At 39.6% G+C, this 25,583-nt stretch overlaps 3 protein-coding genes across 5 annotated transcripts; 1 reads left to right on the forward strand and 2 right to left on the reverse strand.

Annotated features, from left to right (window-relative positions):
* The first annotated feature begins 1,477 nt into the window (after positions 1-1,477).
* On the forward strand, positions 1,478-2,205 carry LOC112897264 (cysteine-rich and transmembrane domain-containing protein WIH2-like). Its single transcript, XM_025965531.1, has 2 exons — positions 1,478-1,835; positions 1,930-2,205. Exons 1-2 carry the CDS (start codon positions 1,639-1,641, stop codon positions 1,973-1,975), a joined length of 243 nt encoding a protein of 80 aa, XP_025821316.1. The 5' UTR covers positions 1,478-1,638; the 3' UTR covers positions 1,976-2,205.
* Positions 2,206-4,373: 2,168 nt separating this feature from the next.
* LOC112897762 (probable gamma-aminobutyrate transaminase 3, mitochondrial) lies at positions 4,374-9,925 on the reverse strand. 2 transcript variants are annotated; one of them, XM_025966155.1, is made up of 20 exons: positions 9,769-9,910; positions 9,534-9,590; positions 9,130-9,251; positions 8,934-9,018; positions 8,716-8,788; positions 8,064-8,161; positions 7,725-7,817; positions 7,304-7,377; positions 6,891-6,929; positions 6,716-6,804; positions 6,559-6,635; positions 6,402-6,476; positions 5,919-5,966; positions 5,762-5,845; positions 5,588-5,675; positions 5,419-5,497; positions 5,243-5,333; positions 5,072-5,150; positions 4,750-4,865; positions 4,374-4,654 (listed from the first exon to the last, which is right to left on the reverse strand). In XM_025966155.1, exons 2-20 carry the CDS (start codon positions 9,534-9,536, stop codon positions 4,583-4,585), a joined length of 1,485 nt encoding a protein of 494 aa, XP_025821940.1. In that variant the 5' UTR covers positions 9,537-9,590; positions 9,769-9,910; the 3' UTR covers positions 4,374-4,582. The 2 variants fall into 2 exon arrangements, with proteins under 2 accessions (XP_025821940.1, XP_025821939.1); XM_025966154.1 differs by lacking the exon at positions 9,534-9,590 and having other exon boundaries at positions 9,769-9,925.
* Positions 9,926-10,806: 881 nt separating this feature from the next.
* LOC112896638 (general transcription factor 3C polypeptide 3) lies at positions 10,807-24,952 on the reverse strand. Of its 2 annotated transcripts, XR_003229524.1 has the most exons (20): positions 24,585-24,952; positions 23,820-24,092; positions 23,253-23,364; positions 22,792-22,899; positions 22,132-22,313; positions 21,320-21,515; positions 19,481-19,738; positions 19,096-19,242; positions 17,737-17,845; positions 17,135-17,248; positions 16,893-17,062; positions 16,195-16,313; positions 15,079-15,154; positions 14,922-14,993; positions 13,540-13,666; positions 13,213-13,327; positions 12,597-12,787; positions 12,386-12,498; positions 11,427-12,210; positions 10,807-11,345 (listed from the first exon to the last, which is right to left on the reverse strand). XR_003229524.1 is itself a non-coding variant. In XM_025964681.1 (19 exons), exons 2-19 carry the CDS (start codon positions 24,044-24,046, stop codon positions 11,941-11,943), a joined length of 2,706 nt encoding a protein of 901 aa, XP_025820466.1. In that variant the 5' UTR covers positions 24,047-24,092; positions 24,585-24,952; the 3' UTR covers positions 10,807-11,940. The 2 variants fall into 2 exon arrangements, 1 of the variants encoding a protein (XP_025820466.1); XM_025964681.1 differs by having other exon boundaries at positions 10,807-12,210.
* Between the last annotated feature and the right edge of the window lie 631 nt (positions 24,953-25,583).

A 25,583-nucleotide genomic window follows, 5' to 3' on the forward strand; every position in this document is an offset into this window, starting at 1 on the left:
CGCTGAACACACACCCTGATGCAATCTTATATGCCAGGTGGTTGACAGAGAGGAAAAAGAAGATGGTTGACTGGTGAAAGGTGGGAGTATACATGACATAAACTGTTTATTAGGTTGGTTGGAGACAAGTAAAAAGTTATTATTGTACAACTTATCTATTACATGGCTGATATCTTTACTCTTATATAAGTGCTCGGCTGAATTATTGGACCTGCTCTGACAAGCCAAACACATACAACCTTGCAGGGGACGTGGCCATCGCCAATCTTTTTAATCTTCTGGATCCTATTTTAGAAAAGTAGTACAAATATTTAAACTAAAAAGAATTAGAGATGCACCTAAGAGTCACCAATTTATACCCCTATTATCCTTATAGCCTGATCCGTCCTGGCAATGTCCATCGCATAACCTAGGCCATATATCATCATCAGGTCTATAGTTGAAGAACCACCGGCCACCAGCCCGTGCACAGGTCCGCTAGGGCAGCAGGCCTACATCGCGCCGCCGCCCGTGTACCCACCGTTCCAGACGCCGGCGCGTACGGCCAGCAGCAGCAGACCACCGGCCACGGCGTAGTTAGATCGTATTAGTCTTTCTAATGGGCATCTAGAAATTTAACGTGAGCTGGACTAAAAATTAGTCACTGAATGCAAACAACATATTAGTTGAAATTACATCAGTTCAATAAAACTCCAAGCAAATCCAACTTATCGGTAGTATTCAGAAGTTGTTAGTGGTTATGGTTCTGAGCACAACTACAGCACCATGAGGATAAAGAAAGAATACAACTTACCCGCAAAAAAAAAGAAAGAATACAACTTGAAACCTCAGCTCCTCCCAAAAATGACGAAGAAAAAAAGAAAGAAAAGGATAAATTAATCCTTCTCGATAAAATGGGACACAGTCATGTACTGGGAATATGGGCCCAAAACTAACGCGGACAAACTGAGGACAACAACTTTCAGCCCATAACGCAAAATCGGCACTAAAAACAGATCGGCCCATAATGCTGAATCAGCACTCAAGACAGATCGGCCCATAATGTAAAATCAGCACTGAGAACAGGTCCAAGTTTAGCCGTAAATACTTGACTGATGATAGCACACCAAAATTTTAGCTGGCACCGTATTGAGATTCGGATGATGGTCGCATAAACTTGCCAAGATTTCTCCAAAATAAAGCGATATAATTAATCATCTAAAAAATAAAATAAAATCAATTCGTGAAACAACTGTTCTTCTCCCTCTCTGATTGGTGTTGGTGTCAGGTCAGGTCTCTGCCCAAGTCAGGTCAGGTCAGCAGGGGCATCGCCGGGCCTGGCAGCATCCAGGGCAGGCTCACAATGTATATTTTTCAATATTTTTAGTAAACAAAAGCGCGTCCAATCGCGAGGCGGCATTTCTGCGAACGACCCTCGGAGCTCTTTGGTCAGCAGCAGCCAGCAGGACGACGACGACGCGTCTAAGCAAAGCCATGGTCGATCGATGCGCGTCTCGCCGGCTGCTCTCTATATATATACAGGAAGAACGATATGATCATCCATCCATCCACCTCGCCCACCCCTCTGCCGTCTGACTGCCCGTTCTTGCTTGCGTACTCGCGTCGAACTTGACAGCTGATCCATCCGGTCGATCGGTCATGAGCTACCAAGCAGGCTACCCGCCGCCGGGCACCGCCGCGTACCCTCCGCCCGGGCAGCAGGCCTACGGCGCGCCCCCGCCGCAGGCCTACGTCGCGCCGCCGCCGGCGTACCCGCCGTCCCAGGACGCCGGCGCGTACGGCCAGCAGCAGCACCAGACCACCAGCCGCGGAGGCGACGGCTTCTGGAAAGGATGGTGAGCTTCTCGATTATATTCCCCGTCTTCTCCGTTCTCCATCCACCTCGTGTGCTCATCACCTTGCTGATTCCTCCATGTCTGCCTGTCGCAGCTGCGCCGCCATCTGCTGCTGCTGCGTCCTGGACATGTGCTTCTGAGGACGACGACGGGGCAGAGAGCCATCGCCGCCATGATCGACCAGGCCTCGCTGATCGAGCTACTCTGCTTGCTGTGTTAATTACACTTACATACATCTTGATAGAGTCATTAGTCTTCGTTGTTGTGGTTTGTAATTTGTACCCCGTACGTATGGAGTAGCATATATATATATATATAAATGTTCCCCTGTTATTCCATGATTTTCAACATGACATTACTTATTCTCCAACAATGCTGAATTCGTTCCATGAAAATAGGTTGGGCTACCCTATGCTGTAATGCCAACAGTTCCACGGTGTAACTGGTCAGCCAAACACGCCGGAGAAGCGGTTCGCTGAGCCAGCCCGGGTTCGAGTCGCGGCACAAGCTTCTTAAGATGAAAATCAGGGGGACGTCTCTCCCCCTGGTTGAGTTTTTTTACCATACAATCTTAGCAAACTTCCAACATAATTTTATTTTTCTTTTTGCGAGGACAAACTTCCAACATAATTTTTTTTGACAATGAGTGAATCTCAATTTTAAAAGGGAACAATATAGCAAAAAGCTTAGTTTGGGCGAGGAGGGGAATATGATTTTCTGTACTTTCATTTATTTATTCATTTGCTTGCGAAAAAGAGGGAACGATGAATTTGACCATGTTTCGTGTCGTCGTGGTCAATTCAGCGCCCATATACTCTAGAAGAACAAATATCTGCAGCCTATAAGGACCTATAGAACAACAAATATCTGCAGCCTATATGGACCGAGTCAGCTCTGAGTTGAAATTCAACGGGAGCAAGCCACCAAACCCACCAGAGCTCCAAACCAAACCCCATTACAGAGTACAGACAATGAGACAAACGCTACTGGCTTCATCGCCTCGCCGCATGAACTTGCTTTTCTGTCATCAGGAGTGCCCAAGTTGATGACAATAACCTGTAGCAGATGGTGTTCAGCAGCTTCCAAAGATTTTTTTTTAATTGAGGGAAGCAGCTTCCAAAGATGATAGGCTTACCAATTCCTTTGCATATCTACTCCAAACCACCAACATGGCAAAAAGCAAGTGCAGTTCGCATCATTTCGGCAGTCGCATCAGAGAAATGGCGCATAGTTTGGCAAACATGTGAGACTTCATCTGTTTCCTCTGTTCATTTGGGTAGTTTGGCTGGACCGAGACACGAGTCGTTTTCGTCAAAATTGAACTCAAGCAGGGCTTGCTACTCTTATTAACAAAACAATGGCTGTATCCTCCTGCTTCATAAGAAGCGACAATTGTCATTCTACACTCGTGTTCGTTTCACAGCTGCACCGCCATCTGCTGCCTCTTCGACCTGCTCACCATGATCATTCGAGTTATATTTCTCTCTTTTTCTTTAGGGACTGTCCCGAACAAATATGATCATTGCACTGGTGAACTGTTGCCTTGCTGTCAATGACCATGAACTCATGCCGCCTTGTGATACATACTGGTAGAGTGGAGCTTTCGGGTGTGGTAGTATCTGTATTTGTTGATCCATCATTTTCAAATCATATCTGATGATGTTTCCCGTCTCTATTATTCTATTTTATTCATAAATTTTGTAGACTCTGAATAACTTCGGTAAAAGTTAGTACGGCTTGTGCATGATTGGGGTGAAGTATCATCTGCAATGCGATCAAGTTGAATATCCCTGTAATTTTAGTTACTTAGCCTGTCAGAGTTCACCTGACCATCTTCGGCTATCGTCCCAAACCCAATATTTTTAGATGCAACCAAATATTTGATGGTCAGTCAAAGGAACTTTTCCATTGGAAAATTAATCAGGGCAACATTCAGTGTCAAAGGAATTCAAGTCTCGGTAATCTAGAAAGCATAGCAGACTGATGAATTTGAACACTAATGCGACGCATATTTGCTGCCTATATGGACCGATTCCTACTTAGAAAACAGCAAAGTAAGCCACCTAACGCAGCAAGGCTCCAGAACTCCAAATCAATGCCAAGCACAAGGCCAACCTAACCTATCACAGACATTGAGACAAGCAGTACAGATCACGTTCATAGCCTTGGCATATATGTGAACCTGCTCAACCATAATATATGGCTAAGTAGTACATACTTCACAACCATCAGAAGTAGTCAAGTTGATGGTGTCAACCTATATTGATGCTAACCATATATAGCTATCTGGAATAAACCATCAGCAGTTTCCAAACATGGTTGGCATACATACGCTGCCTTTGCATATCTACTGCCAGCATGCAATTCAGATCATTTTGGCCATCACATCAGAACTTGGTACAAATGTTGATGAAGAAAAGAGTCCATAATTTCTTTGCATTGTTAGTTAGCATAGCCGACAATTTGACTGCAATGAGGTGATAGTGTGTTTTTGGGGAAAAAAAATTGTGGCACTACGCTTCAACAGTACAAGAAGACAGTGAAAAACGTCTTGAGGGAATACTACTCTTAACTGATAGAAAAGAGCCTGTATTCCCCATTGCTTGATAACAAGGAACTGTTGTCATTCTGCATAATAAGTATGAAGTTTCAGCACTTTATTCAGAATTTGAGATCAAGTATGGATTACTCTGTACATTAGACGTTGTCATCATCATTCCCCAGATCGTTACAACCAACGGTATTAGCTAGTTCTTGGATTTAAGCTCTGAGATCCTTTCCTCTGTGGCCTTCAGGGCATGGCCGAATTTGATAATGATCTAAAGGGTCAGTCAAGATTGAGTTAGCTTCATATTGGTTACATGATCACATCGATAACAAAAAAGATTGGATAATGTAAAATGCATGGTCTTACTTCTTCAACTTCTTCAGGAGTCATTATCAGTGGGGGTGACAGCATGATGCTATCCCCAGCCACCCTAATGAGCATTCCATGCTTCTCACACTCAGCGCCAAAGATCGAACCCACACCTGAAATTACAGACAATTAAATCAATTTACTCTCACCATGCAAACACACGGCGGGGTTTGGGATTGTGATGAACTTTGCCTTGATATGCTACAGTAATTCATGAACACTAAGTGAGCCTTCAGAGAACATTTTTGGTACCTAAGAGTTAATTTTTTAACATAGTAAATTCTTTGAAAATGGAACAAGCACCAAGAAAGATACAAACCCCATTCAGCTGGGAATGGATCATTTGGCGATTTGTTGTCAACAAATTCAGTTCCAAGTATCAGTCCCTGACCACGTATCTGTGTTGCGGAGCACCAAATGTATAAGCACAAACAAGAATCTTATGAAATATGTAGGAAGATAGGATGTATATACTCATATAGATATGTACCTCTCCAACAATTGGGCTTCCTGAGAACGCCTTGATTCCCTCCTGGAACCTTGGAGCAATTTTGTTAATATGTTCGACGATATTCCTTTCTCTAACAGAAATTATAAGAAGGATTAGTCAGATATATGCATTGATATAATAGGAGTTTGTTTATCATTACAGGAAGTGTGATTTACTTATAAATCTTCAATGTTTCTATGGCAACAGCACAAGAAACTGGATGCCCCGAGTATGTAAAGCCATGAGCAAAAGAACCTGTAACCAAAAGGGGAAAAAAAGAGGAAATTATGGCCCTTGCCAATAGAGTAGCAATAGAAAAATGAGTTCAGAATGGGATTAGCTTACCAAGCTTATTGCTCTGTGAGTAAATTACATCCGTTATTTCTGGGCTAACAAGGATTGCTCCGATTGGCATATAGGCAGAAGAAAGAGCCTGTTAGAAAAAAAAAACACTAAGTTCTCCCCTGTCACTTTATAAAGAAACTGTAGTAACTAATTAGCCTTCTAAACAGAACTAACCTTGGCAATTGAGACAAGATCTGGCTTAATGTTATACATATCACATCCAAACATGGTCCCTAGTCTTCCGAATGCAGTAATGACCTAAAACAAGATATGGATTTTTAGCAACCTTTAAACCTTTCATCATGCCTGTTCTGCTGGAGGCATATGTTACCTCATCTGCAATTAGTAAGATGTCATACTTCTCGAGAACTGCTTGAATCTGTTGCAAGGGAACAAAATTTCACAAGATCAAAAGAAGTAGCATGGGAGAAAAAACATTTGATAAAATGAAAACAATACATTGTCATATATTTTAGCAGTCAGAACTAACTTCTTTTTTGAAACTCTGGAGAGAAGGTACACTGCGAATTTCTAGCAACAACATAACTTCACCTGATGCACCCATGATAAGCATGAAGTGCATTTTACGATTTATTTTTTAATATAATTCTTAAGGTGATGAAAGAAACAGTTCCAAAGTTTGGGTAGCATCCACAACTAGTATATTTGATGATATGCTAACAATTCAATATGTTTGTGATATTTGAAACATAATAAAAAATTGCATTTAGAATTTATTGTGGGTGCCAATACCCATCATTTGTGTTTATGTAGAAGTCATGACAAAAATCTGTTATGTAATGTGGTAGGTCACCTTCTCAAAATAGGTCTTTGGAGGAAGGATCACACCACCAGCACCCATCACGGGTTCTGCAATGAAAGCAGCAATCTAGAAAAAAAATTATCAATGAAATGCCAACATATACGTACTGTTCTTATAGTATCAAAATGAAAAAAAAAGAGGATTTTACTGTGTCAGGTCCTTCTTTGAGGATAAGATTCTCCAAATTGTTGGCAAGTCTAGTTGAAAACTCTTCTTCTGTCTCATCTATATCACAACAAAATTATTTAGTTGGCATTGGATCCTTGTGTTATTGTACGTAAAATTATTTAGTGAGATAAGGATACCAGAAAGACGGAAGCGCCAGTAGTGAGGGCAGTCTGTGTGCAGAACAAAAGGTGCTGGTAGATCAAACTTCTGATGAAGTGCAGGCAAACTACAGATTAAGAAGAAATTAGAGACAGAAAAAATACATGGGAACTGACTCGAATGAAAGCACAATGTGTGGGTTAGTTAGGTTACCCTGATAGACTAGCTGCTATCAACGTTGATCCATGATATCTGCAAGAAAAAAGAAGAGGGAAGTTTGAATGCCATTCAAAATACTTGTTACAATCAAAATTGAATTCTTCAAGAATAATCCAATATCAGTGCTGACATAATGCATGAATACAGATGAATAACAACTGAAATTTAATTAATGGTCAGTTTTAAAAAAAAATTAATTATTGGAATATTAATTTTTATGCTTTGTTAGATGCAACAGTCACAGAAAGTGTACATTAGGACCCTCTCATTATCTGGAACTGGTATGCAAAGCAATTCGACTGGCCTTCAAGTCAGGATGGTAAGAACAATGGAATTGGAGTATCAGGTAAAGATACGTAATGAATTTCAGGAGGACAATAGGATAGAGAAAGGAAATGGAATCTCACGATTTTGACCGAGCAATAAATTTCTTCTTGTTTGGCCTCCCTAGTGCATTGTTATAATACCACACTAGTTTAACCTGTTATGGAAAACAATGCCATAAACCAAGAATCGAGGAAACGTCAGCCACTAACTAGAATAAGTAACTGAACAAGCACAAATAGGCCATGCTTCAGTAAAGCGGCACTTAATCAAAAGGATGAAACAAAAAGTGTATACTTATGATTTGGAACCATCATACTGTTAATGTTTCAGTAAAATAGAATAAGTCACAGTACTTCATGTTTAAGATATTATATAAAGGTCTGTACAAAATGTCCATTGTTTCAACTATTCACATTCGAGAGGAGATAAATGACCATGGTAGTACTGGCATAAACTCCAGTAGATGATAAGCATTCAGTTTTCTTTTATCAATGATCATACCTGAGAGTCATTTGCTTCTGATCCACTATTTGTGAAGAATACCTTGCCCATTTCCCTTGCAGTGAACATGCTGAGAATTTCATTTGCAAGATCCTGCAATGATATTGGCAAGAAAGTTCTAATCATCAAGGCTTGTAAATTTAGCTATTTTTCAGAATAATAAAAAAAGGCATAGAAGTCATTCAGTTTACATTAACATCCATTGATTCTTTTTATTTTAAAGAAGATGGGGATATGAACGAGACAGTCACATAAGACAAGAAAAAATTTAAAACAGAAATATAACAAACAAAAGGATGTTGTTCAGAGAACGAACATGAAAGATCAAAAGTATAGTACCAATGAGGGTTTGGTTGTACGGTTCCAAAAGGAATGGTAGAAGGGTAATTTGTTTAGTTGCTCAGTTGCAGCTTTGACTAATCGAGGCTCATTACCACCTGAAAACAATGTGAACAGTGGACTAATGAAAACAGAGTTTAAATATTATGTCTAAAAGAACATGTAATGTGGCAGACGGGTGTGTTCTTGGTAATGTTCTTAACATTTTTTCCTAGTTGACAACCACACCCGAGCAGGAGTTTGACACCGGCACACATGTCCAAGTAGCACCTCGAATATGTTGTAATTACCACAATGAAGTTTGTGTGCCATTGGGTCAGTATAATAAGATATTGAATCTTTAGTCTCTAGATGTGTGCAATTGACTTCGCTATTCATTATCTTTTGAACAAAGCTTGCTCAAGTATGGAGTAGTAAGCAAGGGGAGTTACTAATTGTTTTTACCTTCATTTCCATCGGAGCGCCGTTAAATTCAATTTTCAGATTACTTTGTTCTACTTCTTTCAATGAAAGATGATCAACACAACAGATATGCTGTCTATTTTCTACTCCAATACATGGCAAATATTTTTGAAATGAAGCATAAAGTTCTCCAAGTAATGTGTCGAACTGCAGCTATAATGTAAAATTTGACATCTTAGCTTGCACATACCTAAAGCTGTACACCACAGTCCTGCAAGAGCATCTATATACTTCTTCCCATTGATGTCATAAACATAAGAACCCTGCAATATAAGGTAAATGCTGTAAGGTAAAGCTGACAATCACTGGGATGCGACAAGAAATCAACATGCTAATATTCATTTTCCAAAATATTGTGCTGCAGTGTAACAAGGAAAGGAAAAATAGCAGAATGCCAGACTGAAGAACCTCAGATCTCTCCATAACAAGCGGATGCAAATCAGTGCTCTGCCATCCAGCTGTGAATGGAGCCAACATGCTATGCCCTTTAAACCTGACATACAAAAAATAAGCATAAGTGGAACAAATTGTACAACAATCATGTCTGTACATAACATAGCTCACAGTAAACTGTCACGGTCGTGCAGTTGGAAATTTTACACACCCATTTTCCTCTGTTTCCTGAAGTGAAGGTTCAGAGCTGTAGTATCTGGCAGGTTCCTCTGCAAAATTGTGTGTTCCTTGCAAGCTTCCAGAACTAGCTACATATTTCACCAGCCTGCTAAACTGCACGAGGGAAGGGAGTGAAAGAAAAATGAGGAGTTAGACATATTAGCTACAGAAAACACACTAACTGAAATAAAAATGATTTCCGGTTTCCTGAACGAGTCAAGGTCTAGTGTAGAGGAAGTTATGATCTTAATTTCTGAAAGGATTAGGTGACAACAATATGTAGAACGAAGATTCATTGTGCCAAGACAAAGGATCCAGTTCCAATGAAGCTGAACCGAGTAAAAAGGGAAAAATTTATTGGTTCACAAGAGAACAGAGTTCAAGAGGCTGTTCTTCCATGGTTCCTCCAAAAGACCAAAGCTGCTGAACTCTGCTCTATTTGCTGCTCCAGAACTGCTCGAAGAAAAAAAAACAATCCTTTTTATCACCCATGACCGAAGTACCGAACTAAAAAAAATCTCATCTGCATGTCCATTACTGGCTCGAAACGAATTTTGTAAAAAGAAAAAAAAATTAAGTTCCTCGCAAAGAGAATTGCTTGTATCCGCGACCGCGATCGAGAAACCATCACCTGCGAGGCGGCGGCATTGGATCTGAGGAGGCCGCGGGCGATCATCTCGTCGGAGTTCCGCCCGCCTCCTCCACTTCACTTCACGGGTTCTTGGAACTGAGGAAGCGAGAGCGAGGACGGAAGAAGGGGACGTGATTGGATTTATCCCGTCCGTTTCTGTCTCGGACAAAATGGCGGCCCCAGGGACAGGGGTTAAAGGACTCTGCTACGTCCACCCTTCAATCGCACACGCGTACGTGCGTTCCATGAATCTAACCCGAAATCTAGCCTGTGTTCAGCCACAGTTAAAAAGGTAATTTTGGCGCAATTCTAGCTATAACTAAGAATACGTTTGATTTTAGATAGAATAAACCACGTTACCTAATTTTTATTGAGTGCATTAGTTTCGTCTAGCTAATTCATGGCCCAAGTAAATGTTGAGACTCAAGGTCAAGGAATGTGTTTATATATGGCCTTGACGCTAATAAATTTTTGCATGCGAGGTTATTTTAATAGCCGTAGAAAATATGGAACTAAACCAAATATGTACCTATGATGTTGTAGGTTCATTCTTTCATGTAAATATTGCTACTCGTGTGTTTGTTTAGGTCAAAAGGACCTTTAACCCCCTTAGTAACGAAAATAGTTTTTTTTCTAGACAAAAGATTAGTTGGGTTAACTCCTGTTTTTTACTTTTAACCCCTTGCTAGTTGAATCTATAGCTGATTATTACTAGATTCAATTAGTGATGCAACTTCTTTTGTATTACTAAAGAGATAAAACTATGCATGTGCAATAATTTACACATCCACTATCTACAGAAGAAAGAGGCAGAAGCTAGTAGTCCGCCTATGGAATCCACAGAGAAATCGGATATATATAATATAGAGAGAGCATAGCTCGCAAAAAATAGGTAATTCATCATTATTTCATAGAAGTCTTTCAATCTTAGGTACAACTTTTGTGTGCACCAACAATTTCTCTTTTACGAACTCCGAGAGCCAGTCCACTTCAGCATGACGGAGGCATCATCAGTGTATTCCAGACACCACAGGTCAAGAAATTTAACTGCTGTCCAATGAAAGCAGCTCCTGTTCAAAATACAACTATTCTCACTTTCCATTTAGGATTCATTTAGAACAGAACTCCGGAGATACAAAGCTCCTGCTAAAATCCTGTGATATTTACACATCCCAAATGGACCCTCGGTATCTCTGAAGAATTCCTAATTATTTAAATATGAGAAATCATACGAAAAGAAAAGATAAAAGAGCAATTCGTACCAACAAGTCAGTGCTCAGTAGTGATTGGTGACTTCTGACAGTGATATTGGCGAGCAAGTTGGATGCTGAGAGTGCTGGGGCCAGAGCAGCACAAATAATGCAAGTTGCATCTGCTTTTGGCTCATAATGTCCCATACAGATTCCAGTTTACTTTTCCTAAAATATCCCCGCGCCCAATCGCCAACGATTCTTTCCTGCCATTTGCCTATCCACTCGACCACGCCCTCCGTTAATAGATTCTTGTGCTACCTTCACAGGATGAACTCCATAAACCAACCTCACTTCCAAGATTGCATTCGTAGTGCTCAGCCCAACCTGATTCCACCACGAGTTGAAACATTTCTTATACCAATACATGTTGCATATTTGCATCATGAATAATTGATTATGGCTCACCTTTCAGTGTTCAGATTATGCCACCAACAAATATCAGCCATGGCTTGCCTATTCTTTCAGAGCAAATTGCAGTTTCTGATAACACATCACAGCAACCACCAATGCGAGTCCAATGGTATTGTTCAGCTGAAGTGGAGGAAATCTTGGAAGCTCTATACAACGCTAGTCTGAGGTAGTACAATTTCTTTCCCATATCAGAGTGAATATTACAAGTAAGGCAAGACTAGCGGGACCTGGTGCGACCATATTGGAATTTGTCGAACACATTTTGATCTCAGCTTACTCCTCTCTCCTCGATTGCTGATCTACTCAGACAGTGAGCATACTTTGTAAACCATGATCAGAAGGTGATATTACATTTGGATCTAGCACTTTGTTAATTATTCATTGACGTTACTGACATACATTCATAAGTATTCTACCTGTATTGACTAGATTGATCCTAGATTACTGAGGGCCTATGTAGGGTTATGTATTTGCTAACTCAGTTCCCAACAACACTAGACACAAGCTCCTAAACAGTACAGTAAGTTTTCAGAATCCGCCTAGCGAGATCGGTTGCTCCGCTTTTCTTGTAGATAAGATGCAGATTGAAGGCAGCCTCTCTTCGTACATCACAATACCCTGGCCTCAGATCCTCATGCGTGCATGAACCAGCCTCGTACGGAAGCTTGGGGATGGGATGATCTTCCTCCTCAATCGCTAAAGCCTTCTCGTAATAAACAGCTGATAAGGTATTCAGGCCAATGTGGTGATATGCCCGAGCAATGTTGTACAAGGCTTCCTGCAAAGCCAAAACATAATCTCGCTGTGTAACTTTTGCTGGCATGCCGCAATTAAACCAGAAATGTGCTAAGCCGATAAATTATATTGTATGGGAGCAATAAATCATAATCCCAGTTCTGGGACTCAAGTTAAGAGCATTACTCGTGAAATTTTTAAAAAAAATAGTACCAAACCTGACTATCCCCACAAAGGCGTAGATATCTATATAGGAATGCAAAAGCTTGGATGATGCACTGGTTCTTATTCTGAAGCCTGAAGCCAAGGGCTAAACTAATCAGGGCAGTGCCTGCAAAGATTGGATAGCAACATGGTTGATATCTCACATACTGATGCAGTGATGCATATTGATACCAAATAACATGACTATGGTGTCTGGTGACATACCTACACAGAGATTAATAAGAGGGTTTTCTGGGTCCAATTTATAAGCTTCCAGGTAATCCCGGGCGGCTGACTGATGCTGACTTATAGCAGTGAATCGATGCCCAGATATGATTATAGGAGCCACACAGTCAGGCTTTTCTTCCCTTGTTCGAAGAAGATATTTGAAATGATGTGGAAACCTGTCCTCTATTCTGCAAAGCAAATGCCATAATAAAATATAAATTGAAACATTTGATTATCTTTATTCAGTTTCATTCCTAGAGCCAGAAATATATGAAACACTCCAGCATGATTAATATCTCAGAATTCAAAGACTGGTATAGCAGTGACAGGCCCGTTATCAGTTTTCTAACAAGACTATCCAAAGTAGTTGACAGTAATCTCCTGGCATATCAGAATCCTACATAATTAGGGAGCAAGCTTTCTAGATGATATGTACATTGCTTTAGGAGTGCAAAAAAATTATTAGATCAGTTAAGCTATTTTTTTAACATATAACCATAAATGCGTCATCACTAGTATAAAACATAAGAATAAGAATAATGTTGAAAGTTAATTATAAAGTGATAAATAGAAAATGAAACTAACTGTATTATATGAGATTCTACATACTCACCTTGATATCACTTTGTAGTAGGAATTCCATGCAGAGAGAGAATATGGGTGCTGCTGAACAACATATCGGACATACTTAAAGCCATGACTGGGATCTGGAGCTCTATAAGCTATTTCTGCAAAATTAAAAAGATCGCTTATTTACAAATTAAAAACACTGGCCGTGCCCTTTGCTCTTTTCTATTTGAGGCCTTTTTACTTCGTGAGTCTAAGATCCTTTTCCTAGAAATTGTAAAATATTTAGTATCAAGTTGGAAGCACAAGATAATGTTCCTTAGTGACCCAATTTTATGATGGTGCATGCAATAGTAAGGCGAATAGATCTTACGAGCACCCAAGGATTTAAGTTCCTCTTTGTTGTCATCTGTGAGTAGATCATTTCCAAGTTTAAGAGTCCGGTTGATAATCTGCAGTGCATCCCAATATCGCTGCAGCAGAGCTAAAGTTCGACAAAGCTACAAAAAGCCAGAAAAGGTTACCTTAATAGTCAATATAGGACTAAAAAGGAGCACCAAAAGAAGAAAAGTGACTTTACATAATAAATAATATCAAAGTAATGCCACAAAAATAACAGAAAGAAGGTGAACAGAATAAAAACAAGGGACTAAGACAAAAGTATATGGATCTAATCACAATGTTGTCATTCAGTATCAATATTATCAATATCAGTTATGGATCTGTATGATTATTGGTCAAATATTTAAGAGTATGGAATACACTATGCAGCAGACACATAACACATGATCTGCCCATTGCAAATCAAGACAAGCATTGCAACATCCCAGCGTTCTTGACAACCAGGATGATGCTATGCTAAAGTTCAAATTCTATGAGTTCTAATTAACACCTGCATGACATAATTCTTAACTTTATGTGCTAATTAGGATGCCACACTAAGAGGCTGTTCCTTGTTCTTCAGCTATTCTTAACTTTATGTGCTAATTAGGATGTACTATGCATCTAGACATAGAGTTTATCTAGGTGCATAGTACAATGTATGTATCTAGATTTGTCAAAACGACCTACAATTCGGAACGGAGGGAGTATTAGGCTATTAGCTTACTATTGACAACTTTATGCACTAAAAATATTCTAGCATACTATTCTCATTCTTCACACAATAACTCTTGGAGTGTATGAAATTGTCAACAGTAACAAATACTCCCTCCGTATCAAAATATTTGTCGCCGTTGACTTTTTCTTACAACTTTGACCATTCATCTTATTCAAAAAATTATGTAAATACCATCTACTTTGTTTGTGATATGCTTTACTATTATAAGTATTTTAAGCATAACTTAACTTTTTGTATGTTTGCAATAAATTTTTGAATAAGACGAATGGTCAAAGTTGTAAGAAAAAGTCAACGGCGACAAATATTTTGATACGGAGGGAGTACATACTTATTAGTATGTGAAGATGTAGGAGATGCTGATTTGCTAACAAGATTATTTTGAGTCATGAAGAAACATTCCCACACCAATCCAGACCTCTACTCATGGGCAATAAGGTATTCGATAGATGCATGTTTCTGGACATAAAATACACAAAGGTTTAAGGGCCGTAAACTTAAACTGCCAAACTTGTTTAGTAACCTCTGGTGCAAGTTACTCAAAATTTATGATCATTGGCCAATGTACCGTACGAGAGGCAAATGCAAAGATGAAACCTTAGGGCAGAAAAGGAAAAGAGAATTGGGCAGGTACAAACATTTAGCACAAGTTGATGATGCTCCACATTTGTCAACAGACCAGGAAGAGGAGGAACTTGCTTTGTTCTTTGCTGAAAACATCAAATAAGAAAGGTATTTAGAGTTTATCAAGGAGAAAACTAATTAAAACTAGATTCACCAACAAAAAACTAATACCGAATCATCAGGTTTTAATTCCTCATTTGAAGCTGCTCTTTTCTCCATAATTTTCTTTGCTCTGTTTGCCTTTTGTCTGTTGAAATTCAATAATATATCAGTATCTTAAAAGAAAAATGTGGAACAAATAATCAACACAGTTAATAATCAGAGATAGAATGGAGTCAATTATAAATAATGATATTGAAAGAGATTAAGACTGTCAAATATAGCAAATAAACTATGCAACGACAGAGAATAAGGAACAAGTGCAACACATATGATCACATGACAGAAAGTCAGAAATACCATCCTGTGTCGCTTTTATAGTCAGCTATATACAACATCCCATGCATCATTAGACCCTTAATAGCAGAAGGCTGCTTGTGTTGGTTATCATAAAATAATATTGCTGGGAACATCAATTTTCACGATATGCACAGGTGAATTCTGCTAAGATATGTGGCCACCTTTTTGTGTTTTACATGCATGCTTATTCAAGCATATACCTCAGTCCTGCTTTATCTTGCCAGCTTAGAAATTTGAACTGGATTATAGGAGTACAAAACTCAGAATTACAAATTCAAATTTTAATTTGGCATTCTGGATTTGACTTCCTAGTCTTTTTCATGCTAAAATTGATGGTTCATATTCTTCCTGCAAATTTGTGACTAGTGCATGACACATAGTTCTTGTAGTTTGAAAAACAATCATGGATGTAACAGTAATTAATGTAAAATTTCATGGTCCGATCCCATACTGTGGAGAGCCAAAATAATAGCAGCATATGTGAGTGCGAATATAGTTCATGATGAAGTGCGCATCTTTTCCCGTTTCTACTATATAATACAGATACATTTGCCTCATATATTGATCATTTTGCACAAACATGTTATGATTGTTTTTGAAAGTTATTGAGACATCAAATCATGCACTTCTCTAAAATTTCACAACAGCAAGAGAAATAGCTAGGTGAAAACCTGAAGTACACAAATCTGGGCATAAACAGGCAAACAAATGCAATTCATCAGGTGCTAGGAAGCACCCTACAAATAATCAGTATTGCATATGCTTGCAGAAAGTTAGCGTCATTGACTAAAAGTTAGAAATGGCCATGAAAAAATGGTATGTACTTACAACTCCCCAGGTGATGCTATTGGCCTTAATCCTTGAAATATACTATCTGGACGTGGTTCCCCCAATACTTTAACTCTTTCATGCAGAACAGTATTTGTAAGCTTTTTCATTGGCCTGACCTGATTGAACATAATTAGAAATTAGCTATATGTTTTGAAAGCAGAGAGTAAACTTCCAATTCATCAGCAAAACATATTTTCAAGAGCTCCAACTATCACATATTGCTCATCAAGAAAACAACTTAAATGTATCGTAGATTCACATATAATATACACTAATGTTTCAGTAACCAATTTTCTGATATTTATTATACAAAGTTTCCATGCTCACTTCACTAGCATGGAATTCAACAAGCACAGTATTAAGAACTTCGAACTTCTGACAATTTATGCAGACATTGAAGTAGTTCCATCAATAAGAATTCATGAATTTTCAACTGGTAGTGAATTTTGTTAAGAATGTCATGATCACGATGAGCTGATGTCTGCTATTGTTGGAAGACAATGCTGCTGCAGCACTTATTATCATAGAATGCAATCATGGCATGGAGGAAAATGATACGGAAAGCATATTTCCATTTAAATGTAAGATAATTAAAAAGGAACGTATAAGAACAGTAGACTTGAAAATGGCAGCCATCATACGCACAGCTTGATCAAGCCATGCATGAAAATCATACATGGGAAAGATCACTGTACCTTTCGATTAGCATATTCAACATTCAATGTTTCTAGAATAGGATGAAAAATTGTATCCACAAAGTCTTCCAGCTTGCCTTTATTGTAATAAATTTTTGCAAGCTGCATCTTTACTCTCCCATCACACCACCAAGGTTTTTGTTGGTCTGGAGTGTTAGCAGACTGCAACTCTGCAAAAGTCATATGAAAACAATGAAAAAGACATCAATAAGTTGCATAAAGCAGCTCAGTAAGTACTATACCTGGATTTTTGGGAGGAGAAAGTAAAGTGACAGCTTCATCTGTCTTATCCTCATCAATAAGAAGAGAGGATAAGGTCAATCGTATATCGATATTGTCCTTCATGCTTTGTAAGGCTAAGAGGTAAAAGGAAGAAAGACACTATGTCAATAATGACAGTAGAGAAGAATTCAAGCACAGAACTAGAGCATGCTATATAATTATTATTTTAAGAACCATGCATGTCAGTACCAGGCGTTCAATATATATAAAGCACAAAAACAAGGACTCTTTAGAAAGGTCAATCAATGACGAAATTACAGGTAGACTAGACTGATCTTAAGCATCGAATAATAAGTACATAACAAGCAACTATTACAAGTGTAATCAGAATCAATCGAATATCATAGAACATGAGAAATTAAGGGACAGGACATAAGCTTGTCTTCATTTTAGGTAACCACAAAAGTAAAGACCCTTTCCTAAAGCTATCTAAAATTAAGGGAATCCAGTAGACCAATACTCAGAAGAAATATGGTTCAATTTGCTTTCAATAAACCTTTTAGAGTCTATCTTCAACTAGTGTCAAGCATAGAAGTGCTTCCTGAAGGTAATGGATCATAACCTTTATAAAAATAAGGAATGGCGTTTCTTTTGTCCTCTAAGACCATGTAGCACTGAGCGACTTTGACATATGAACTACCCAATTCTTTGTGATCAATATATGAACTACCCTGAAACAAGGAGCATATCAGAAAAATCAGCAAAGAAGATTAAGAAAGCGAAGCTAACAATCTCTCAAAAAGGAAAGAAAGAAAGCAAAGCTAACATGCAGTTGTACCACAAAAAGAAAATCAACAGAACAACTTAAAAACTCGAACAGATGTACCAAACAAATTATTCCAGAAATCTTATAAACTTCTAAAAAAAACTAGAGCAATCTAGGAGGCCCAGGTGGCTTTATTATATTAAGAAGAAAGTAGACACCCAAATTTGCCTCAATGAGGACTTGAACCTGGGTTGTCTAGGTGTACATCCACACCTCAACCAACTGAGCTAGGCTCAGCTTTCATCAGGAAAACCTGGCCACATGCGTTACATAGCCAAGATCCATGAAAAGGTGATCTACAGACCTCATCCATGTATTAATATGCATTGTTTTAAAGGCGACAAGGCGACCTAAGACGAGCTGGCTGTGCCTAGACGCCTAGGCGACAAGGCGTGGCTGTTGCCCAAGGCAAGCTGGGTAAGTCTGGATGCTTAGGCGTCGCCTAGGAAACGCCTTTAGAACAATGTTAATATGCATGAAAAAAAATGCATGTTGCTCAGTCTTTGGCACTATGGAAACGCTCAACCAATAAGATAATGAAGTACAAGGCTGTCAAGCAATTTATAGAAGTATTGGGTGGCATGCTTGGACTTCGGATCACGTGTATCCATTGAGGCTTCTATGGGGCATGTACATTCCAATCAAATTTGGAATACTTCTCTTCCCAAATAGGATGTCTAGATGATGCTATAAAAACGATCTCTCAAACACATACATTGTGATGTTTCTGTTCAACATCTACCGATTTTATCTGTAACAACTATGAAGGGCTTTAGGCATTCACTATATAATCTCAGCCAATGAATATATAGCTTACATGTTCCATCCAATGATTTCTTCATGCCAATGCAATTCATAGGTGATCCAAATTTTACTCCATCTTCCTCTTTCAAGAAAATTTTGAAAAAAACAAACACAAATTGCCCTATCGCACTCGTCTTCAACTATCTTTCCAATGATCAGGATTTATTGCTCTCTCGAAGATTTACTAGCAATTACAAGGTCTAGTCCAGAATGCATAATGCTAGGTCTTCAGTAAAACACATGATACTTGAGTTGGAAAATAAAGACATTGCGGCCAAGATCTCAGTCCCAAAACCAACCCTTCCATATATATGTTGGGGAAAGATGAAAAGAAGCAAATCAGTTACTCACATCATTATGATTAGCAATATTTCCAATCATCAGGTAAAACTTCACTGCATACTCATATAGTCCCATAGTTTCTAAATTGCTTGCGAGCTCCTTAGTCACATCAGTGCTATCTTTTGATGGCTCCAAGTGCACGTCACGAAGGAAAATCTGCACAGAAATAATGCAACATGAGGAACCAAGTAATAAGACTAGTACTATTTTGAAGTGAGTTTGGAAAAACAGTGGCTTTATGCAAGACAAATTAATCCTACAGAACATATTCACAACTCTTCATTCAGAAGGAAATTCTGACTTTACTTGAAACTAGGGAGAGCGGAGGAGGGAATTCAATCAGACAAGGATGGATTGTGTCAAGAGATATACAACAGAACCATTTGGAACAAACCTCAGCATGTTTCATGTCTCCTAGATAAGCATGGCAGATTACTTCCTTCGCCTGCAATTGTACTGGTAATTTATGTTGAGAACGCAACTGTAGGCGTGCCTTCTTGATCTGCTTTAATGCTTCACTAGGAGCATTATTTCTCAAATAAAGGGATATCAACAAATCTAGAACACTCCAGTCAGTGTTGGTAGTTTGAGTATTAACATAGTCTTCCAACAAATTAATAGCTTTGTCAATTTGACCACACTCTCTGTACATCTGAAAGAAAGGCAAGAATCAACAAGTGGCCCAAAATTAACATGGTAGAATGACACAGAAATACTAAGCAGGGAACAAAAAGTGCAAAGTCCAGGGTTTGCAAAACAGAACCACCCTGACATTCGAACCAGGTCAGTTCACATTTTCAGCAAGATTTTTTTTAAAAAAAAAGGAGCAGTTTTCATGATGCACTTTGAACTTGAAAGTTATCAAATTCAAGTGAAAAGAAGATAGAGAATCGAGCAGTGAGCAATAATATACGCACTCAATGGTTTAGGGGATAATTTTGATATAGAGACAACTTCCCAGTAGTTTTCTCAATCCTACAGGAATTCATGCATAAAAAATTAGAGAACTTAAGCAAAGGTGAGTGAATTAGCATATTGGCGTTGAAAACATTGTAATGTTCCTTTTAAGAAAACTTGGACCAAGAATCAATAAGCTAGTACTTAACATGTTACTCTTGCACATATGTCTAGATTGGTACAAGGTGCTGGTTATGGTTGTGTGCTACATTAGACAACTAAGGCCCTGTTTGGGTGCTTAGTAACTTTTTTTTACCATGGAAAAGTTTACAATGGTGTATTGTACAGCATAAGACTACACTATATCTTTGGGTTAGTGGTTTCCATTCCACTACCAAGGAAAAATGATAAAAACAAAAAGGAACTTCAACTGAAACCCGGGGCTCATCGCTGCCGGCCGAGCACACTTGCGGCCCCAGAAACCTGACACTCCGTCTAGATGATGCATGCCCCCTGACACCCTGATGGTACGTGGAGGACACAGCACACAGCGAATCAGCAGTAGCAACAACGGGCTCCAAAAATAATCGAAATATTCACATTTCAAATTTCACAGAGAACTAATCAACACATCAAATCATGATCCGCAACAAATTAATTCATCAGATTGACATGAACTGAAATACTGGAGCAGAGCATCGAATTGAAGCTCAAAACCGAAGAATTCATACCAGAGCTCAAACTGGAGCCAAAAAATCAGATCAAGGCATCCAATTTAAGATCCGAGCATAAGACTGGATCTCAGAAGTGAAGAAATTTCAGATGAGATCTCAATTCAGATGGAGGGGAGTGGTGTTGTGCTGGAGACACCAGTGTGTCCTTGCTGACCAGCTGTGGCCCGCAGAAGGAGGTGAGGGCCGCAGTGCGGGAGAGGGTAGCTGCAGTGGAAAACGGCTTAGGAGAGGGAGGCGCGCTGGCGGCACCAATGGACTCCCCGTGGAAGAAGACAACACAACTAACTGAACTAAGCGAGGGGTCAAGCGGCCAACCACGACATTCATTAGAAAAAAAAAAAATGTTGTCTCAGGAGGAGATTCTATTTCTTCGGATGTTTTAGGTCTAAACAGAGTGTAAACTTTTTGGGGGTACTGGCCATCCAAGCAACTTTTGCAGATCCAAATGTACAATATTACAGGCCTAAAATTCCAATGGTTTTTATGTTCAAAAAAAAATCCAATGGTTTTGAGCGTCAAACCACTCCTCCAAGCAGGCCCTAACATTACAGTTCATCTCAACTCTCAAGTAAAAATCACAACAAACTGTAATTGCATCATACCTGTGCGGCTACTTTACGAACAGCAATATTGGCAGGATAAATTCCAACTATCTGCTCATATATCTCTGCAGCTTTCTGATAGTCACGAAGGTTACGATACATATCAGCACAAAGATACTTCAGATCTACATCTTCTGGGTCTGCTCTCATTGCTTTTAAAATGCAGTGTCTTGCCAGAGAAGCATCTTCTTTTTTCCTGTAAGAAAGTATTCTATGAGGTCACTATTTCTATTTTATTTTTTAAAATCTCCAGGAAAAATCAACTAACCATGTCAAATTATCAGCACTCAGTGAAATTTATAATCACTTGCAAAGAAGACAAGATACGTCTAATGTAGAATGTATGTCACACTATATCAAAGAAAAACCTGAGGGTGCAAAAGTATATCATTCTGTTAAACAGCTACATTCAAATCTGGAAATGAAATTTAAAAAGAAAATGCTTGAAGACTTGTCCCAGACATACAACTATAGATTGAGCACACCATAACCAAAAAACCTAACTTACATCCCTATGTATCTCCCATCACTCCAAATCTGGCGATACAGATGGTTGTTGCTTACCTAACAAGCATCATGCTGATACGGAAAGGTCATATTGCAATAAAGAATCCAAAACAGAAGCAATTATGTATGAAATCATAGTTTCAATGCATTCAAGAAATGTATAAAGAATGATCCAATATCATCTCATTTAAGCTAGGTATGCAAGATTTTTTTCTCAGAAAATTATGAGGTAAAATTCAGCAATAACAATCAATATTATGTTCACAGAAAAAGATCAAAAGGAAAATAGTATGAAGTACACTCACTTTGCCAAGGGAATGAGTTTCTTCCACAGAGATGCATCCTTTGGGGAGACATATGCGGCAAGCATCAAGAAGTTTATGGCTTTATCTAGTTCACCAGTCTCATTATAAATACTACCAAGTAGATAATATGAATCTGGCAAATTTGGTGCGATTCGCACAATCTCATGCAGTATAGGAATAGCCTACAATAAAGGACACCAACAGAACGCTACTGTCAGACAAATGAAAACATCACAAATAATCACAAAAAAAGATTGCTCAAAGACTTGAGTTTTATGGAATCTCAAGCAGACAGCTGTTATAATTGCTAATCCTGAAATTTGTAGATACAAGTTGAGTCATTCAATATCAAAAACTCCATTGCACTGGGCAGCAGTTAAATTGATGCATATCAACTTCTAATTCATCAGAAACTCATCAAGGCAGCAGTTATCTTGGTCACCTGAACAAAGCATCCTGCTGAACAATAATTTATCGTTGATTTTAAGGGCAGAAGCTCATTCCCGAGCTCAAAAAGCATGCAAATAAGTAAAAGCCATGATTTTGTCGGTAGAAACATTGCATTGCATTGGGCATATGCATCGAATAACTTGTCAACAATTATGCAGGTAACAGGCAGTTGACAATTTTTGTTCAAAATAGGCAAGTTAGAGATTGGACCTCGTTAAATTTTTCTTCAGCAAAAAGTAGAGTAGCATCACCCAACTTTTTAATAACTTCAGGGCTGCCCTTATTCTTTGTTCCTTTCTTTCTTCCCCTCTTCTTGCCCTGATAAAAATGAAAGAAAATTACCAATTTGTTAATGCTATCAAATATGCATTGAACGCAACATGATACATCAATTGCTATTAATCCATAAAATAATTGTTTGCCAGATTAATAAGAAAACAACTTCTGCAAAGAGCTTGAAACAGCTAATCTATTCTCAAACGAAGCTACAAATGAAAGGGAACACAATTCTACAGTGGACTCCAAGAGACCTTTGGTCTAATAGTATGTACTTGATATTTCTGTAAGATCTATGGAAACATACTGCATCTGTTTTCTCCATGCAATCAGTAACATGAGGGAATATTTCAAGCAGAATTTCCGCTAAGGACTTAAGGAAAGGAGTGCCATACTTCTTTTGACCTTCTTTTGCGCCGAAGACCAAAGCCTTCCATCAGTCGGTCGAACATGGTTGCTGCTTCCGCTTCTGAAAGTTCATTCTGCCTTGGCTTCTTGGAACCCTCCCTGCAAGATGACCAAGATGTACTACAAACACAGTTCCTTGTAACAAAATACATGATGGGTTTCGCAATGCATGAAACAGAAAACTACAAACCAAAAATAGCACTTCCAATGGCACCACAGGATATGGAAAGCTCCACAAATTATGAACAACTGAAGCATACAGAACCATGGCATAAGCAATCAAATTAGACAGGTACCCTTGGAACAGCTAATCTAGCCCTTGGAAGTGAGCAATCTACTACTCCATGAAACTAGCCGAGCAATCAAAATGACGTGCTGTGCGCATCTCTCGAAGCAAATTGCACCGAATACACATGAGTTGAACTCTAGACGGAACATGAGCCACTAAATTACGTTTACCAGCAGGTTCAATGAACCAGACCCAGACTGTATCCCAATTTTCAATCGAGCATTGACCAACAGAATCGAAGCAATAAGGTGAGGGAATCCTGCACCTCTGAGGCTGGTCCTCGGAGAGGGCCTTGCGCTTGCGCGCCACGAGCGCCTCGTAGTCGTGTCCTTGCGCACGAAGCGCCCCGGCGGCGGTGCTGCGCCCCGCCATCTCCACGCACTGCATCGCCTCATCAGCGTCACCGAACTCGAACCCATCCTCATCGTCCTCCTCGAAATCCTCATTAACGTCGCGCTCAGGATCCCCAGCCTCTGCGGTCATAGCCGACATCCCCGAGTGGGCAGTGGCAGACCCAGGAATTGAAACTAGGGTAGTCCTGCCAAAAAATTTAAAAGCGCAATCCGGTATAATCTAATAGCACTTCGGCAACAATATGATATATAATGATCAAATTTACAATAACATAAGTAAAAAGGTCCCATAATACATTCAATTCAACAAATTAGTTCAGAACTAGAATAATTTACAATATAAAAAGTTGCAGCATCAATAAGATCTTACATAAATGGAAGATGACAATACCAGTCTAGTCTAATGCTTTTTCTTTAGGCTTCCTCACTTATATTAGAGAAAATTTCACGCTCAATAAAAGTGACCAAACAATCATTCAATAACTCATCACCCATTCAATAATCATGTTTCTGAAAACGTAGAGCAATATTTCCATTCTTCATGGCTAAATATCCTGATAACACACGCCAACAATACAAATGGATGCACAATTTATTCAATTAATCACTCAATGTCTGAATTCAGAAACAATACAAATGGAATCATGGAATAGAGTGAGAGAGAAAGAAGTACGGACCAGCAGTGCCAAACACGAGCGCGGACCCGTCGGGGCGCGGCAGGCGTCTGCCGGCTGGCGTGCAGCCGTGGAGGCGCCGAGGTGCGCCGCCGCGCCGGTGTCAGATCGCGGCCTAGCAGCGGCGCGGGGCTCCGACGGCCGGCGGGAGCGGGCGAGCGGCGCGCCCAGCCAGCGCCCAAGCAGGGGCCGAGGCCCGGCGGGACGCAGGAGTCGAGGGAGGGCAACCGCGCGGCGTGGGGCGGAGGCGCAGCCGCGCAGGCGGCGGTGCCCGGCGCCGACTGTCGGCGGCCGGCGGTGGGGCGGGTCGCCGGGTCGGGACTCCGGAGACGGGAGTCGGGCGTATGGCGGCGCGTGCATGGGCTGAGGGATGAGCGAGAGACTCAGAGTTGGGCTGAGGTTGATTGTTGGGCTGTTTATTCAATCTGGGCCGAAATTTCTAAGTACCGAAAATTGTTTGGGTCAAAATTTAGGATAGTATTGGACCTACCGGACTACCCTTTAAACCTGCCACTGCGAGTGGTGTAGCAGGAAGCTGCAGGCTGCGGCGTGTGGCGGGTGCCTCCGCTCCTTAACGCTCACCTCACGCAAGACGCAAGGTCGCGGTGGCTCGATGACGGCTGGCTCTCCATGCATAATATATTGCGTATATCTAGTTGCATAATAAAAATTATGTATTTAAATTTTTCAAAACGATGACTCGACGTAAGGTCGTCGTGGCTCGACGACGGAGGCCGGCTCTGGATGTATAATTTTTACTATATATATATCTAGTGCGTATATTTAAGTTTATAGTAAAAATTATATATCTAAATTTTTTAAAACGATCTACAATTTAAAACAGATGGATGGGAGTAGTATTTACTCTTTTATGCAATGTCATCATGGCATGCATGTTTTCATTCGCCATTTGTTATAACCAGTTGGTATCTACTCTTTTTATGGGAGTGATTATGTCATATCTATCAGATACCCCAAATCATCGTAAACTGCTCACAAAAT

This window comes from Panicum hallii, chromosome 6 (assembly GCF_002211085.1).
Source record: "Panicum hallii strain FIL2 chromosome 6, PHallii_v3.1, whole genome shotgun sequence".
Lineage (NCBI taxonomy): Eukaryota > Viridiplantae > Streptophyta > Magnoliopsida > Poales > Poaceae > Panicum > Panicum hallii.

Bases quoted from the DNA above. Each gene is read 5' to 3' on its own strand.
- LOC112897264 (XM_025965531.1), top strand. From the start codon at position 1,639: ATGAGCTACCAAGCAGGCTACCCGCCGCCGGGCACCGCCGCGTACCCT. The intron at 1,836-1,929 runs GTGAGCTTCTCG...TGCCTGTCGCAG, and splicing joins GACGGCTTCTGGAAAGGATG to CTGCGCCGCCATCTGCTGCT.
- LOC112897762 (XM_025966154.1), bottom strand. From the start codon at position 9,813: ATGATCGCCCGCGGCCTCCTCAGATCCAATGCCGCCGCCTCGCAG. The intron at 6,477-6,558 runs GTAAAATCCTCT...TTTTTTTTCTAG, and splicing joins TCAAAGAAGGACCTGACACA to ATTGCTGCTTTCATTGCAGA. The intron at 5,676-5,761 runs GTTAGTTCTGTT...TTTTTCTAACAG, and splicing joins ATCTTGTCTCAATTGCCAAG to GCTCTTTCTTCTGCCTATAT.
- LOC112896638 (XM_025964681.1), bottom strand. From the start codon at position 24,046: ATGTCGGCTATGACCGCAGAGGCTGGGGATCCTGAGCGCGACGTTAAT. The intron at 17,249-17,736 runs GTTATGATCCAT...TTTACCTCTTAG, and splicing joins CATTCCTTATTTTTATAAAG to CCTTACAAAGCATGAAGGAC. The intron at 13,328-13,539 runs GTAAGATCTATT...TTAATTTTGCAG, and splicing joins ACTTAAATCCTTGGGTGCTC to AAATAGCTTATAGAGCTCCA.